Source organism: Bos mutus, chromosome 11 (assembly GCF_027580195.1).
Source record: "Bos mutus isolate GX-2022 chromosome 11, NWIPB_WYAK_1.1, whole genome shotgun sequence".
Classification (NCBI taxonomy): domain Eukaryota; kingdom Metazoa; phylum Chordata; class Mammalia; order Artiodactyla; family Bovidae; genus Bos; species Bos mutus.
Genome location: NC_091627.1, coordinates 8,198,057 through 8,209,084, shown reverse-complemented (window position 1 = coordinate 8,209,084; position 11,028 = coordinate 8,198,057). Strand labels below are relative to the sequence as shown.

General features: G+C 52.1%; 2 protein-coding genes across 4 annotated transcripts in view; one reads left to right on the top strand and one right to left on the bottom strand.

Annotated features, from left to right (window-relative positions):
* Positions 1–218: 218 nt before the first annotated feature.
* Positions 219–5,283, bottom strand: NAIF1 (nuclear apoptosis inducing factor 1). 2 transcript variants are annotated; one of them, XR_011465975.1, is made up of 3 exons: positions 4,505–5,283; positions 864–2,554; positions 219–779 (listed from the first exon to the last, which is right to left on the bottom strand). XR_011465975.1 is itself a non-coding variant. In XM_005908455.2 (2 exons), the coding sequence occupies exons 1-2, from the start codon at positions 5,013–5,015 to the stop codon at positions 2,082–2,084; spliced, it is 984 nt and encodes a 327-aa protein (XP_005908517.2). In that variant the 5' UTR covers positions 5,016–5,283; the 3' UTR covers positions 220–2,081. The 2 variants fall into 2 exon arrangements, 1 of the variants encoding a protein (XP_005908517.2); XM_005908455.2 differs by having other exon boundaries at positions 220–2,554.
* An 822-nt stretch (positions 5,284–6,105) lies between these two features.
* Positions 6,106–11,028, top strand: part of SLC25A25 (solute carrier family 25 member 25) — a 36,458-nt gene continuing 31,535 nt past the window's right edge. The window contains exon 1 of one of the 2 annotated variants that reach the window (XM_070378929.1): positions 6,106–6,459. In XM_070378929.1, the coding sequence (XP_070235030.1) occupies positions 6,205–6,459 (255 nt within the window). In that variant the 5' untranslated portion in view covers positions 6,106–6,204. The remainder of the gene's footprint in view (positions 6,460–11,028) is intronic. The other variant, XM_070378926.1, reaches the window with a different exon arrangement.

Here is an 11,028-nt window from a genome sequence, read left to right as displayed (position 1 = left end):
AGCCAGAGAGTAAATATCTTTGGCTTGTGGGCCAGATATCTGTCACAACCACTCAACTCTGCTGTTGTAGCAGCAAAACAGCCAGACATTAAGGAAATGAAGGGATGTGGCTGTGTTCCAGTAAAACCTGATTTACAAAGGCACGTGGGGGGCCAGATTTGACCCGTGAGCCCCTGCTCTCTGCCAGCCCCTATCTCCTCTACATATAACTAATGAAGACACAGATATGTCTTTTTTTTTTAAGTGATATTTCTTTAATTTAAAATTATGACCTGGAAAGACCCAGTCACTCAAAGCAATCCAAACTTCCTCTTTATACCCAATTGGAACAGACACAATATTGGCTCAGATTGCCAACCCCAGAGAAAAACCAAACCACGCTGCAAACCCCTCAGGAATTTCCCGAACTTCCTAAGTTCAGGGGCCATCAGGCTCCACGAATGGAGGACGCCCAAGTGGCCAGAGGCTGCTGCTTTTCAGTCACTGAGAAGAGTTTTCCTTCGCTCTGTAGCTGGCACCTCCCTCGTCCCCCATTGTGAGGATGATGCTAAAAGAGTCACCTCCCAACCGTCCTCGGAGGCATCTTCCCGTAACTGCCACAGTGGAGCTGGGTGATTCTGGACGTACCAGAAGGGCAGCACCTTCTTTGTTTAGCTGAGATCTGGAGCCTTGAGTTGTAACCAGCGGTCAACGTGTGGCCAAGGCCTCCTCGGCAGCAAAATGGCCAACTTGTGAGAGGACCGGGGAAGGTGCAAGGGTCTCAGTAACTGATGGCGATTCTGTAAATGAAACAAGACAGATGCCAGCTGGGTAAAGTCCTTACAAATGGGGAGAAAGCGTCAAGACAGAACAGGGAATACCACCTCCTCCAGCACTCCGAGGTCGGTTGGCTCTCCTTCGAGCACAGACATCCGAGGTCCCACTTCTTGGGTCAGTTTCAGTTCTCCCACCGCAGACGTTCAGGGCCAATTAGGCCTTCGGATTCACCCAACCAGTCAGTGAGGCTCTCGTGAGAACACGTGGCACAGAGAACTGTGAGAAGGCAGTCCAGGGCGTGATGCGATGGAGGCTGTTTTCTGCACCGAGTTTTGGAACTGCGCGATCAATAGAGGGGAAAGGAGGAAGGGCGTGGCCAGAGCTGCCCTCGGAGGCCCCGGAGGCCTTCCCAGAGGGGTTTGTGTACCATAAATACCACTGGCTCGCAGCAAAGCCTTCTTTACAGAAGCCGTGGCCTCAGTGGCCACTGCAAGTGGGGGCAACGAGTAACATTTACAGCACCCAAAGCCTGATGCTTGACCTGAGTCAAAAGCGTCGGGACAAACCACCAAAGGGCTGCCCGGGGAACGCAGTGGAAGACCAGATGGAAGTCAGGCTGGTCCCCACCACACACAGCATTCCTGAGCCAGGCCGGTTGCAGCCTGGGTATACTGCAGGGGCAGTCCAGAGCACTAACACGGTGTGCCCGGGTGCGGTGGGGGTAGAGGGGAGTGCACGGCCCTAACCAGAGTCCCCTGAGAACTGAGACACAGTGAGCAGGAGAAAAGGGCGGGGCTTCCTCCTCAAGCCCACTGGGTCACTCTGCCTCCCAAGGGAGGAAGAAGATATTGTGCTACTGCCAGCACCACTGACGTTATTTTACTCCAAAGGATGGCACCTCTGTGGGGGGTGGGTATTTCAGCGCCGGCCCCCAGCTGTGACATGTACCCACCCACCCCCACCCCCCTGCAGTGAGAGCCCTCCTCATGGTGGTCCTAGTCTGAATCTGGGTCATGTCATAAGCCCTGGCTTATGACAACATGGGTCCCCTCACCAGCATCTGACCCCCACCCAATCCAGTCTTCAGGTTCTTAGCAGGACAGCTCAAGGGGTGGGGTGGGTAACAAGAGTTTTGGGTCCCAGGAACCCAACAAATTCTTCTTCCCAGTCTCCTTCACCTCCCAGAAACTGTGGACCCCTAAATGTCTGTCAAACTGGGAGCCGTTCAGGTGGTCGGGCCTAGCCTAAGGCCAACCACACAAGCCGCTTACAAGACCTCCACGGTGTCATCCGTTCACAGCAGAAGGCTGGCCTGACCCCTGCTCTCATTGGATGATGCTGTCTGGCTGCCCGTTCTGGGCCACCTGTCCAGGCTCCGAGGCGGTGGCGGGGTTGGGCATGTTGCTCTGGAGGTAGCGGCGGAAATCTTTGATCATGGGCCGGAGGACCTGGATGAGGACGCTCAGGGCCGCCTGGGTGCCCTCCATGGCCTGAGCCTGGCGCTCCTGGGCACAAGCCTGCACCTCCTGGGAGCGACGGATCATCTGTAGCAGGTCGTTCTGCTGCTCCAGGTGCTGGGCGATCTCCTTCACATGCAGGTTGGTGACCCGCTGCTCCTGGATCAGCTTGGCTGAGTTGAGGGCTATGCGGCTCTTGAGCGCCTGTGGCTTGACCGAGGTATCAGCGTGCTGGGCCATCATCTCCACAGGGGCCTCGGCCGGCAGGGGCGGGGGGGCCTCAGCTGTGCAGTACTCTACCACTCCCTCCTCCAGCGTGTGATAGGTGGTCTCTGTGGGGACTGTGGGGAAGAAAGAGCAAATCAGTGGCAGGTCACTTTCTAGAAAGAGCGAGGCTGGCCGTATGGGGTAGGGGAGAAGCCAGTAAGCCTTGTTCTGGAGAATTCAGCCTCCCCTGGCTTTATAGCCTTTTATTTATAAATCTGGGGCTTCCTGGGTGGCGCTAGTGGTAAAGAACCTGCCCACCAATGCAGGAGGTGTAAGAGACGCGGGCTCGATCCCTGGGTCAGGAAGATCCCCTGGAGAAGGGCATAGCAACCCACTGCAGTATTCTTGCCTGGAGAATCCCATGGACAGAGAAGCCTGGTGGGCTACAGTCTATGGGTTGCACAGAGTCAGCCATGACTGAAGCGACTTAGCACACATGTATAAATCTAGACTCTAAAGGATTTAGAATCTTAATCTACTTAATAACCAAAGGGTCAGCCCCTGATCAGGCAAAAGCAAAGATGCTAACAGTTAAGACCAGCACCTACTATGTGCTAGGCACGGATGGTGCTAACCCTTTGCCCTCCTTAGCTCCATGAACCCTCATAATGACACCAAGAGGCAGATATTGTCACCTTCATTTTCAGAGATGATAAGATAGACGCAGACACCATGGTATGACTTGCCTGAGGTCACACAGCTTATTCAGCAGGTATAGGAAGCCAGGTGTCCCCCAGTACTAGTGCCCAAGGTGTTCACAGTCACCCCACTGGGCTGCTTCTGGCAAATAAAAGCAGGGCTACATGCTCCTGGAAGTACCAGCACACAGAAGGCATCCTGGGTGAGGGTTTGCAACTCCACTGGTCCTGTCTCCTTCAGTGCTTTCTTGATTTCCATGTCTTTTATGGCCAAGCAGAAAAGGAGGCAGGAGTGGGAAGGCAGCAGTTAAAGTGCCCAATAAGTGCCTCCCTGTCTCCTTGATCACCTTAATCAATGGAATGCCTAAAGGTCCTTCCTCTTACAGAACAGCAGCTGATTTAGACCAGTGTTTCCCATCTCCATATCCTTGAGAAATATGACACTGCTGGGGTATGGCACGCACACACACACACACGCACACACACACACACCCAATTCTCCGAAGTCCGGTTGAGAAACCACTGATTGATTCTGTTCCCAGCCCATCACAAAGACCACTTAACAGTCATTGGTGCAAACCTTATCTGAACTAAAAAGTCCAACCAACTAGTTTCATTGTCATTCCTAGCTTGAGAACGTTTGAAGGCACTCTGGCTGGGCTGTTTGGGCCTCCAAGCATGTCGGAAAGATCAGTTCTTCCCCACCCTTTAATGCCCAAATCAACTGTGTCCCACCCCCGCCAGGAAGTCCCCTTTCTCTTCTGAGTCCTTAGGTGATCCCGACTGACAGTGGAGTTATTCATATATGTGTCCCTCTATCTGTCCTCGGAGAATATAACCGGCCTATCTCTTAAGACACCTTGGGAGTCCCAGCGCTGAGCCCAGGGTTTGGCCCAGAATTGCACTAATGGTTGATGAGTGAATGGAGGGGTAGGTTAACACCAGGAACTGGGAGGTTCCTCAGCAGTGCCTGATGAATGTTCACACTGAAAACCACAATGTCTTTGTCCAGAATCAATGTCCACCTGCCTATTCATTCAGTAAATACCTCCTGACTGCCTACTAGGCGCCAGGCTCTGGGATAAGTCCTGTGGGGATATAAACATGGTCTCTGTCTTCAAGGACCAAACAGTTCAGTCACGGATGCAAATGGTGGCAAAACAGTGGAGGGCAAGCCAGCCCCTCCGAAGTCCAGACTGCGTGCTGAGGAAGTCTCAGAGAGAAAACAAGATCACTTCTGTCTGGGGAGCCCTTGGAAGGCCTCCTGGTTGTCCAAGACTCCCATCTGACCTTTGACCCTTGGCAGCCAACCTTCCCTGGGCTGCCCTAGCTCTTGCTGGCCCTTCCCATTTAGGAACGCCGGACTGGGTGGGAGAGGTCACTCACTCTGTGTCAGGGTGACTGTGGCGGCGGCTGCAGTGGCTGTGGGTCCAAGGGCCACGGGGTGGATCTCTGCGGTACTGGGCAAGCTGATAATGGTGGCCTCACCCAGCAGGTTGCAGATGCGTTGTTGCATGGGGGTGAGCAGTACAGGGGCCACAGCGGGGCCACCGGCGCCACTGCCACCGCCTGTCCCGGGCCCACCTGCTCCATCTTCCTCAGTGGGCCCTGGGGCCTCGCCACCCTCTACGGCCGCCCGGACCTGGGCAACCTTGCGACGGACCTCGGTCTTGAGGTCGGACCACTTCTTCTTGACCTCGGGCAGCTCCCGGCGGCAGGTGGCCACGGCATTGACCCTTCTCAGAATGCCGTGCCACGCCGCACTCTTGGCAGCCAGAGGGACGCCGGCGTTGAAGTGGTTCACCAGCAGGTGCTTCTTCAGTTCCAGCTCCTCCACGATGATCTCCACCTCACGCTCAGAGAAGTTCATCTTCCTTTTCTTGGCGGGAACGGCCATGGCCTCTCCCCACCCGGCTTTTTAAAGAAACTATAATCCCCTAAACTGCCCCAATTCGCCTTCTGTCTTCCTTAGCCTCGCTACTCACCCACTCCCCCTACAGGGGATAGGCTGGGCTGGTCCAAGGCCAAGTACCAGGCCTTTGGTAACCCCCCTCGCTACGCAAAGTGCGTAGGGCCCAGCCCCGACCTGCCCAGCCGCTGCCAGCCAGCTGCGTAATGGCTTCCTGAATCTGCCTCTTCCGCCGGGGTGTGCGGAGATCCGCCCACTTCCCCTCTTCCCGCCTTCCAGAGCTTCTCTAGGGAGACCTGCCCTCCCGGTTGGTCGCGGTTCAGACATCACATCGATCACTGGTTCTTTCTACCTGTCGCTCAGCTAAAGGGCACGCCTACTTACTGGAATTCGCCTGATCATTGGTCTAAAGGTGTGTCTGTCGCTACAGAGCGCCCCACCCAATCTAGCCTTTACTCACCCCTATTGGAAAGTCGTCCTGTCGTTCAATCACATGATTACGACTTTTACGCCGTTAAATTCAGCTATTTTATTGGTGAGTTAGGGAGTTAGATGACCAAAACCCGGTTTCCTTGAGGATCCTTAGTGCTTTCGGCCTTAAGCCGTTGACCAGTTAACTTTTTATTCTACCCAGGGCGCAAACTTTGCCTTGGCAACCGCAGATCACAATCGCTCCTCAAGCAAATCCTGTTTCCCATTGGAGATGATGATCTCTCCGTACACGACGGCTCCTCGCGTCTTTAAGATTCCGCGGATAAACAGCGTTGCTCAATGGAAGTAGGACACGGGGCTTTCCGCCTGCCAATCACAGGACTCCTGCCTATCGCAGCGTGATTTCTTCTCGCCGGCCCGACTCAGCCAATCCCCGCCTCCCTCCATTTGAATCGGCCTCAGGTTGAGCCGGGATTGCCCCGCCCTCTCCATTGATCCGGGTAGCCTAGGGCTGCGTGGGCAGTCCTCGGGGTGGCTCCGCCCCCCGGTGGCCGTTCTGGTCTGTGATTGGCAGGCGTCGTGCCCGGGGGCGTGGCCATCCAGGCGGCGCGCAGCGGGGCGTAGCTCCCGGAAGCTGCCCATCCCGCCTGCTTGCCGGCAACGCAGAGCCCGCGCTAGACGACCGAGAACCCCGGCGTGTCGTCCGCGCTCTCCCCGCCGGCCCGCCGCCCCAGCCTCACGCCCGATGGTGAGCAGTGTGTTGTGCCGCTGCGTGGCCTCCCCGCCGCCAGACCCCGCCGCCTCCGCCTCGTCGTCCGCCTCATCGCCGGCGTCTGTGGACCCGTGCGGCGGCGCCGTCTGCGGGGGCCCGGACCACCGGCTGCGCCTCTGGAGCCTCTTCCAGACTCTTGACGTCAACCGCGACGGCGGGCTGTGTGTCAACGACTTGGCCGTGGGACTTCGGCGCCTGGGACTACACCGCACCGAGGGCGAGCTTCGGGTAGGCAACGCGCAGCCCTCCGCGCGGGCGGGGTAGGGACCCCTCTTCGCGCCCCAGCACCTCCGGGAGGTCCAGGTGACAGAAGCCAGGTGCGACCGGCTTCTCTGGCAGCCCTTTGGAGCTTGGCAGGCTTGGTGGAGGCCTCTCGGGCTGGCTGAGACCCCCTGGATGACAGACTTGGACACCCCCATTTATGCCCTAGTGGGAGTAGAGCTCCTTCTTGGCCTCCGTAGGCGCTTGGGCTGGGGACGGGGGTGCGGGGATAGGCCAGGTGGGTACCCTTTGGATATTCTGATGGCCGAAAATCCCCTTTCTGCCGGGGCTTTCCCCAAAGTAGAAGGTCAGGTCTCCAGAGTCTGCTGTATGTCACCTTCTGACCTCAAGACTTAAGCTTTGATGTTCCCTTCTACCCATCATTAATGGTTTTATCCATCCTCTTCCAGTGGCCCCACGTTTCCATGCCAGCGGTGGACCCTGATCGGGTTCCTCTCAGAAACATGTGGGAGTTGGAAAAAATGGGAACTGGGGTTTCAGGCAGATCCTGCCATGTGGGTGGTAAGAACTGACAGTTCTGGGTGAGGCTCAATCCCAGTTGACATGCTTATCCAGAAAATGGGACCAAGATCTCTTACAAGCTTGCAGATTAGAGTGAAAGAATCCAGGAGAAATTTTTTTCCTAAAAGTGAAAGCCTGGCCCACCTAGGAGGAGACTTTGTTACTCTTGTTCTGGAGTGGCCGCCTGGCCAAGGGGGAAGGAGGGACAGAGATGTGCTGTCCTTTCTGTATGAAACCCTCAAGCAGAGGCTGTTTCTTCCTCTTCTGTCTCTCATGGTATGTTTTCCTATCTGACTTTGTAGCTGTAGCTGCCGTTTTCCAAGTGTTTTGTTTATTGTGGCTTAGCCTGATTTATAACCTAGAGGAAGACCACTTTACCTAGCAACCTGTTTCTCTTGTAAGTTAGTTCCTTTGGTCCATTTGTACATACCGCAATTAGAGAATCTCATAGCTAAGTGTGAAAAAAGTTTTTGGTAAAACGCCAGTGAATTTAAGCAATTTGTTTTTCAGGTAGGTGTACATAAAGTTTTAAACTCATGTCCAGAGTATCTTGGCTCAACATCCAAGCTGTTTCACCTACTTAGGATCAGCCTAGGGAGACCAAGGGTAACACTGTGCAAGATAGAATCATTGGGTTAAGTCCAACAGGCTTAGAAGCAAGAATTTTTTTAAAGTCTTTTCAAGTGGAGTGTTACACAGAACTGAGCTGAATATTTTCTAATCCATAACTGATGAATAAATCACTTGGAAAGATGAGATGGCTGAACTCAGAGGGTCTATGACTTATGGGCTCAGGGAGGTGTGGGCCTAGGTGAGCCTTTCTGCTTCTGTGAACCTAGCCACCAGGTTACATGGAGGGCCTTGGGCTGCAGGAGTGTATTCAATGTTTACACCTCAACTGGAGTCAGTGTTTTTATGATTCATGGCACATCTGACATGGATCCAAATCTATTTTTTTTTTTTGGGGGGGGTAGTAAATGTAAATTTTAAGGGCAAACAAGGAGAAAGTGATCATTTTCTTTCCAGTGTTGAAACTTTTTTGATTAACCAAAAGGAGCCTAACCCAGTGGAGTCACACTGGCTCTACAATCTCTAACTTAGGGAGTAAGTTTCCTTTCAGTGTATGGCTTTTCGTATGGACTGACTACTTCTACCAACTCTTTCAGCTGATGAATGTGAAATTATACAGCTTTGCGAGATTGGGAATGATTCATTTTACTCATTTATTACCTGTGGAAGAGCACGGGCTAGTCCTGCAAGCGAATGGTTTTAAGTAGGAGAGAGAGAACCTGCCTTCTTGTGAATAGCTGGGCCACAGGAAGACACTCTGCCTCACGAATCCCCTTACCACTTCCTGCTGCAATAGTTATCAGTATTAGCTACAGAGAGAAAAAGTGGTGCTGCAGTTTTGCAGAAGTAGCAAAGGCAAGAGAGAATTGGTGGTGGCAGCGGGGATACCCTTCAGTTCAAAATGGGTTGCCTGCCGCGGGAATAGGCACTGACAAACACAACATCCAACTCTGGCAGCTGCCCCATATAACCCACAGGACCAGTCTGAGGTGGCGTGGGTTTGCACAGGACTCAGCCGTGAGGGTTTATCAGTGGGCGGCCGGTGAACCCAGGCCTTGTGACTACACAGAGCCTCCCACTAGCTTACCACCACTGGATTGAGCTTTCTTTAGAAATGAGCCAGCAGTTTTTGGCATCTCCCTTGGTTTCAGAAGAAATTGGAACAGTCGAGGAAAATTTACTTAAAATGGCAGTGGGCCAGAGACACCAGTGACAGCCATCTAGAGAAATTTTCTTTGTAAAGGGCATGTAAGCAGGAAGCCTGTCCCGGGACAAAAGAAGGGAAGAGTTTATTAAAGACAGAAAGACGATGACGACCACAGTAGCAGCTTTGGGAGATGAGGCTCTGGCGAGAGCTAATTATAGCATTGCCTATTTAAGGCATTTTCATGTGACCAAACAAAATCTCTGTCTGAAAACAAATTTAAAACATAGGCTGGAACTCAGGCAGCCAATTAGGGAAAGAACCCAAGCTGGGTGACGTGTCAGCTGTTGTTCCTCTAGCTGAGGCTTGAGAGACTCTCCTCAGCAGCTGGTGTTTGATACAAGTGAGGATTCTGGATGATGGTATGGTCAAGTTTGCTGACTCAAGAGACTTGCGTGTGCTCCGTCTAGTTTGAACCTCACAAGCTGGACTTGGGGGAGAACTTGAAGAATGATCCTTTTATTTGGCTTACAGGATCTTTATTTGGCACCTGGGATCTTAGTTCCCCGACCAGGAATCGAACCCTCATCCCCTGCATTGCAAGGCAGATTCTGAACCACTGGATCACCAGGGGAGTCCCCATCTTTTTAGAACCACATCTTTTATTCCCAAAATAGGTTTCAGGATTATTCAGAGATTATCCTATCAAACATGAGAGCCTACCCTGTCCTAATTCTCTCCTTGACCTGAGCAGTGTATAGGAAGCAATCTCTGTTGACCTGGAATAATGTCAAGTTGGCATGCTTGATCATATGCTACTGTTGGACTCTATGCCTTTTCAGTGTCTGGCCATTTGTGGGACAGGTATTTGCCTAAATAGTCACACTTAGGTAAGAAACTCTACAGAACAAAGACCCTTTTCCCTGGAAAGGGCGGAGACATAACTTGGTATAATAGAATGACACATTAGAAAAATGCCATTCGCAGACTAGATTGACTTTACATATTTAACTGATTATGTTATATTGTAAAATTGGTTCCTGGGTTGGAGGAATTATCATCAACTCGGCTAGAAGATTTTTGTTTTTAATTAGTTGATATCTGGAAAGGTGGAGCCCAGTACCCTGATCCGTAGACCAAGTATTAAATAAGAACATACCAGAGTGGGCCTGACCTGGAGCTTCAGTGGGTGAATTCCTTTGATGTTCAAAGAGCCATCAATTGTTGAAGCCTCACAGAAACCACAGGGGAATGAGGGAAACAAATATTTTGCTAGTATTCGTTTCTAGTCCAGCTGAGTACATAGCCGCAGGATGAATTCAGTGAATAAAACTGCACTCCCAGGGGACTAGTCTCATTAAATCTGAGCTGACTTTTCATTTTTAACCATTTCTTCTTTCACTAATGTGAATTTGGCAGAGCCAAAGAATTTAGTCTTCGACGGTCACTGGCCATCGTAGGCGAGCCTCCCACCCAGCATTTCCTCCTGTGACATCCTCCTTTGCAGAGGACCATCCAGCCCTTTCCTTTGTGGACTGAGTTGGGGTCCGTCTGAGTTCATTCTCAGATCAGACTGAAGTCTGTCTCCTTGAGTCTATTACCCATTTGCCCCAGGTGTACCTTCAGGAACAACCTAGAAACAGGATCTAAGGGTCCTTGGAAACAGCTGTCTTACCGGAAGGCAGCTGTCTAACCGGAAGGCAGCTGTCTTCCTGTAATCTCTGCTGCTGCTCGGTAGTTTTGCCCTTCTCACGTGTCCACACTTCCCTGCACCCTTCTCTGAGGCAGTGTGCCCTGGAATTAAGACTACAGATTTTCCTTGGAAGTCCAAAACAGGGAAAGCAGTGGAGACGGAAAATAGACTAGTGGTTGCCTGGGCCGGGGAGTGGAGGGCAATGGAGAGCTAGGACGGTGATAACTAATAATAAGTCTGGCATTTCTTTTGAGGGGTGGGGTGGTTAGGGTTCTTTGTGAGGTGATGAAAGTGGCCTAAAACTGATGGTGATTGCAAATATCCCTGAATATACTAAAAGCCACTGAACTATACACTCAAATGGGTGATTTCCTTGGTATGCAAATAATATCTCAATCAAACTTTTGAATAACCCAGCACAGGTTTTACAGTGTAAACCGGGTTCAGGTATTGTCCTAGCTGCTTGCGAGCTCTGTGACCTTGAGCAAGTTACTCGACCTCTCCAGGCTGAGTAGGAGGTTCAGTCTCCTTATCCTGGTGGGAAGAATACCTAGTTCAGTGGGCTTGTTGTGGGATTGAATTAAAAGAAGTTCATAAAGAACCTGCG

Excerpts from the sequence above, each read along its gene's own strand:
- NAIF1 (XM_005908455.2), bottom strand. The coding sequence starts at position 5,015 with ATGGCCGTTCCCGCCAAGAAAAGGAAGATGAACTTCTCTGAGCGTGAG. Across the intron at positions 2,555-4,504 it reads CACAGTCACCCTGACACAGA|TCCCCACAGAGACCACCTAT; the intron begins GTGAGTGACCTC and ends TCTTCCCCACAG.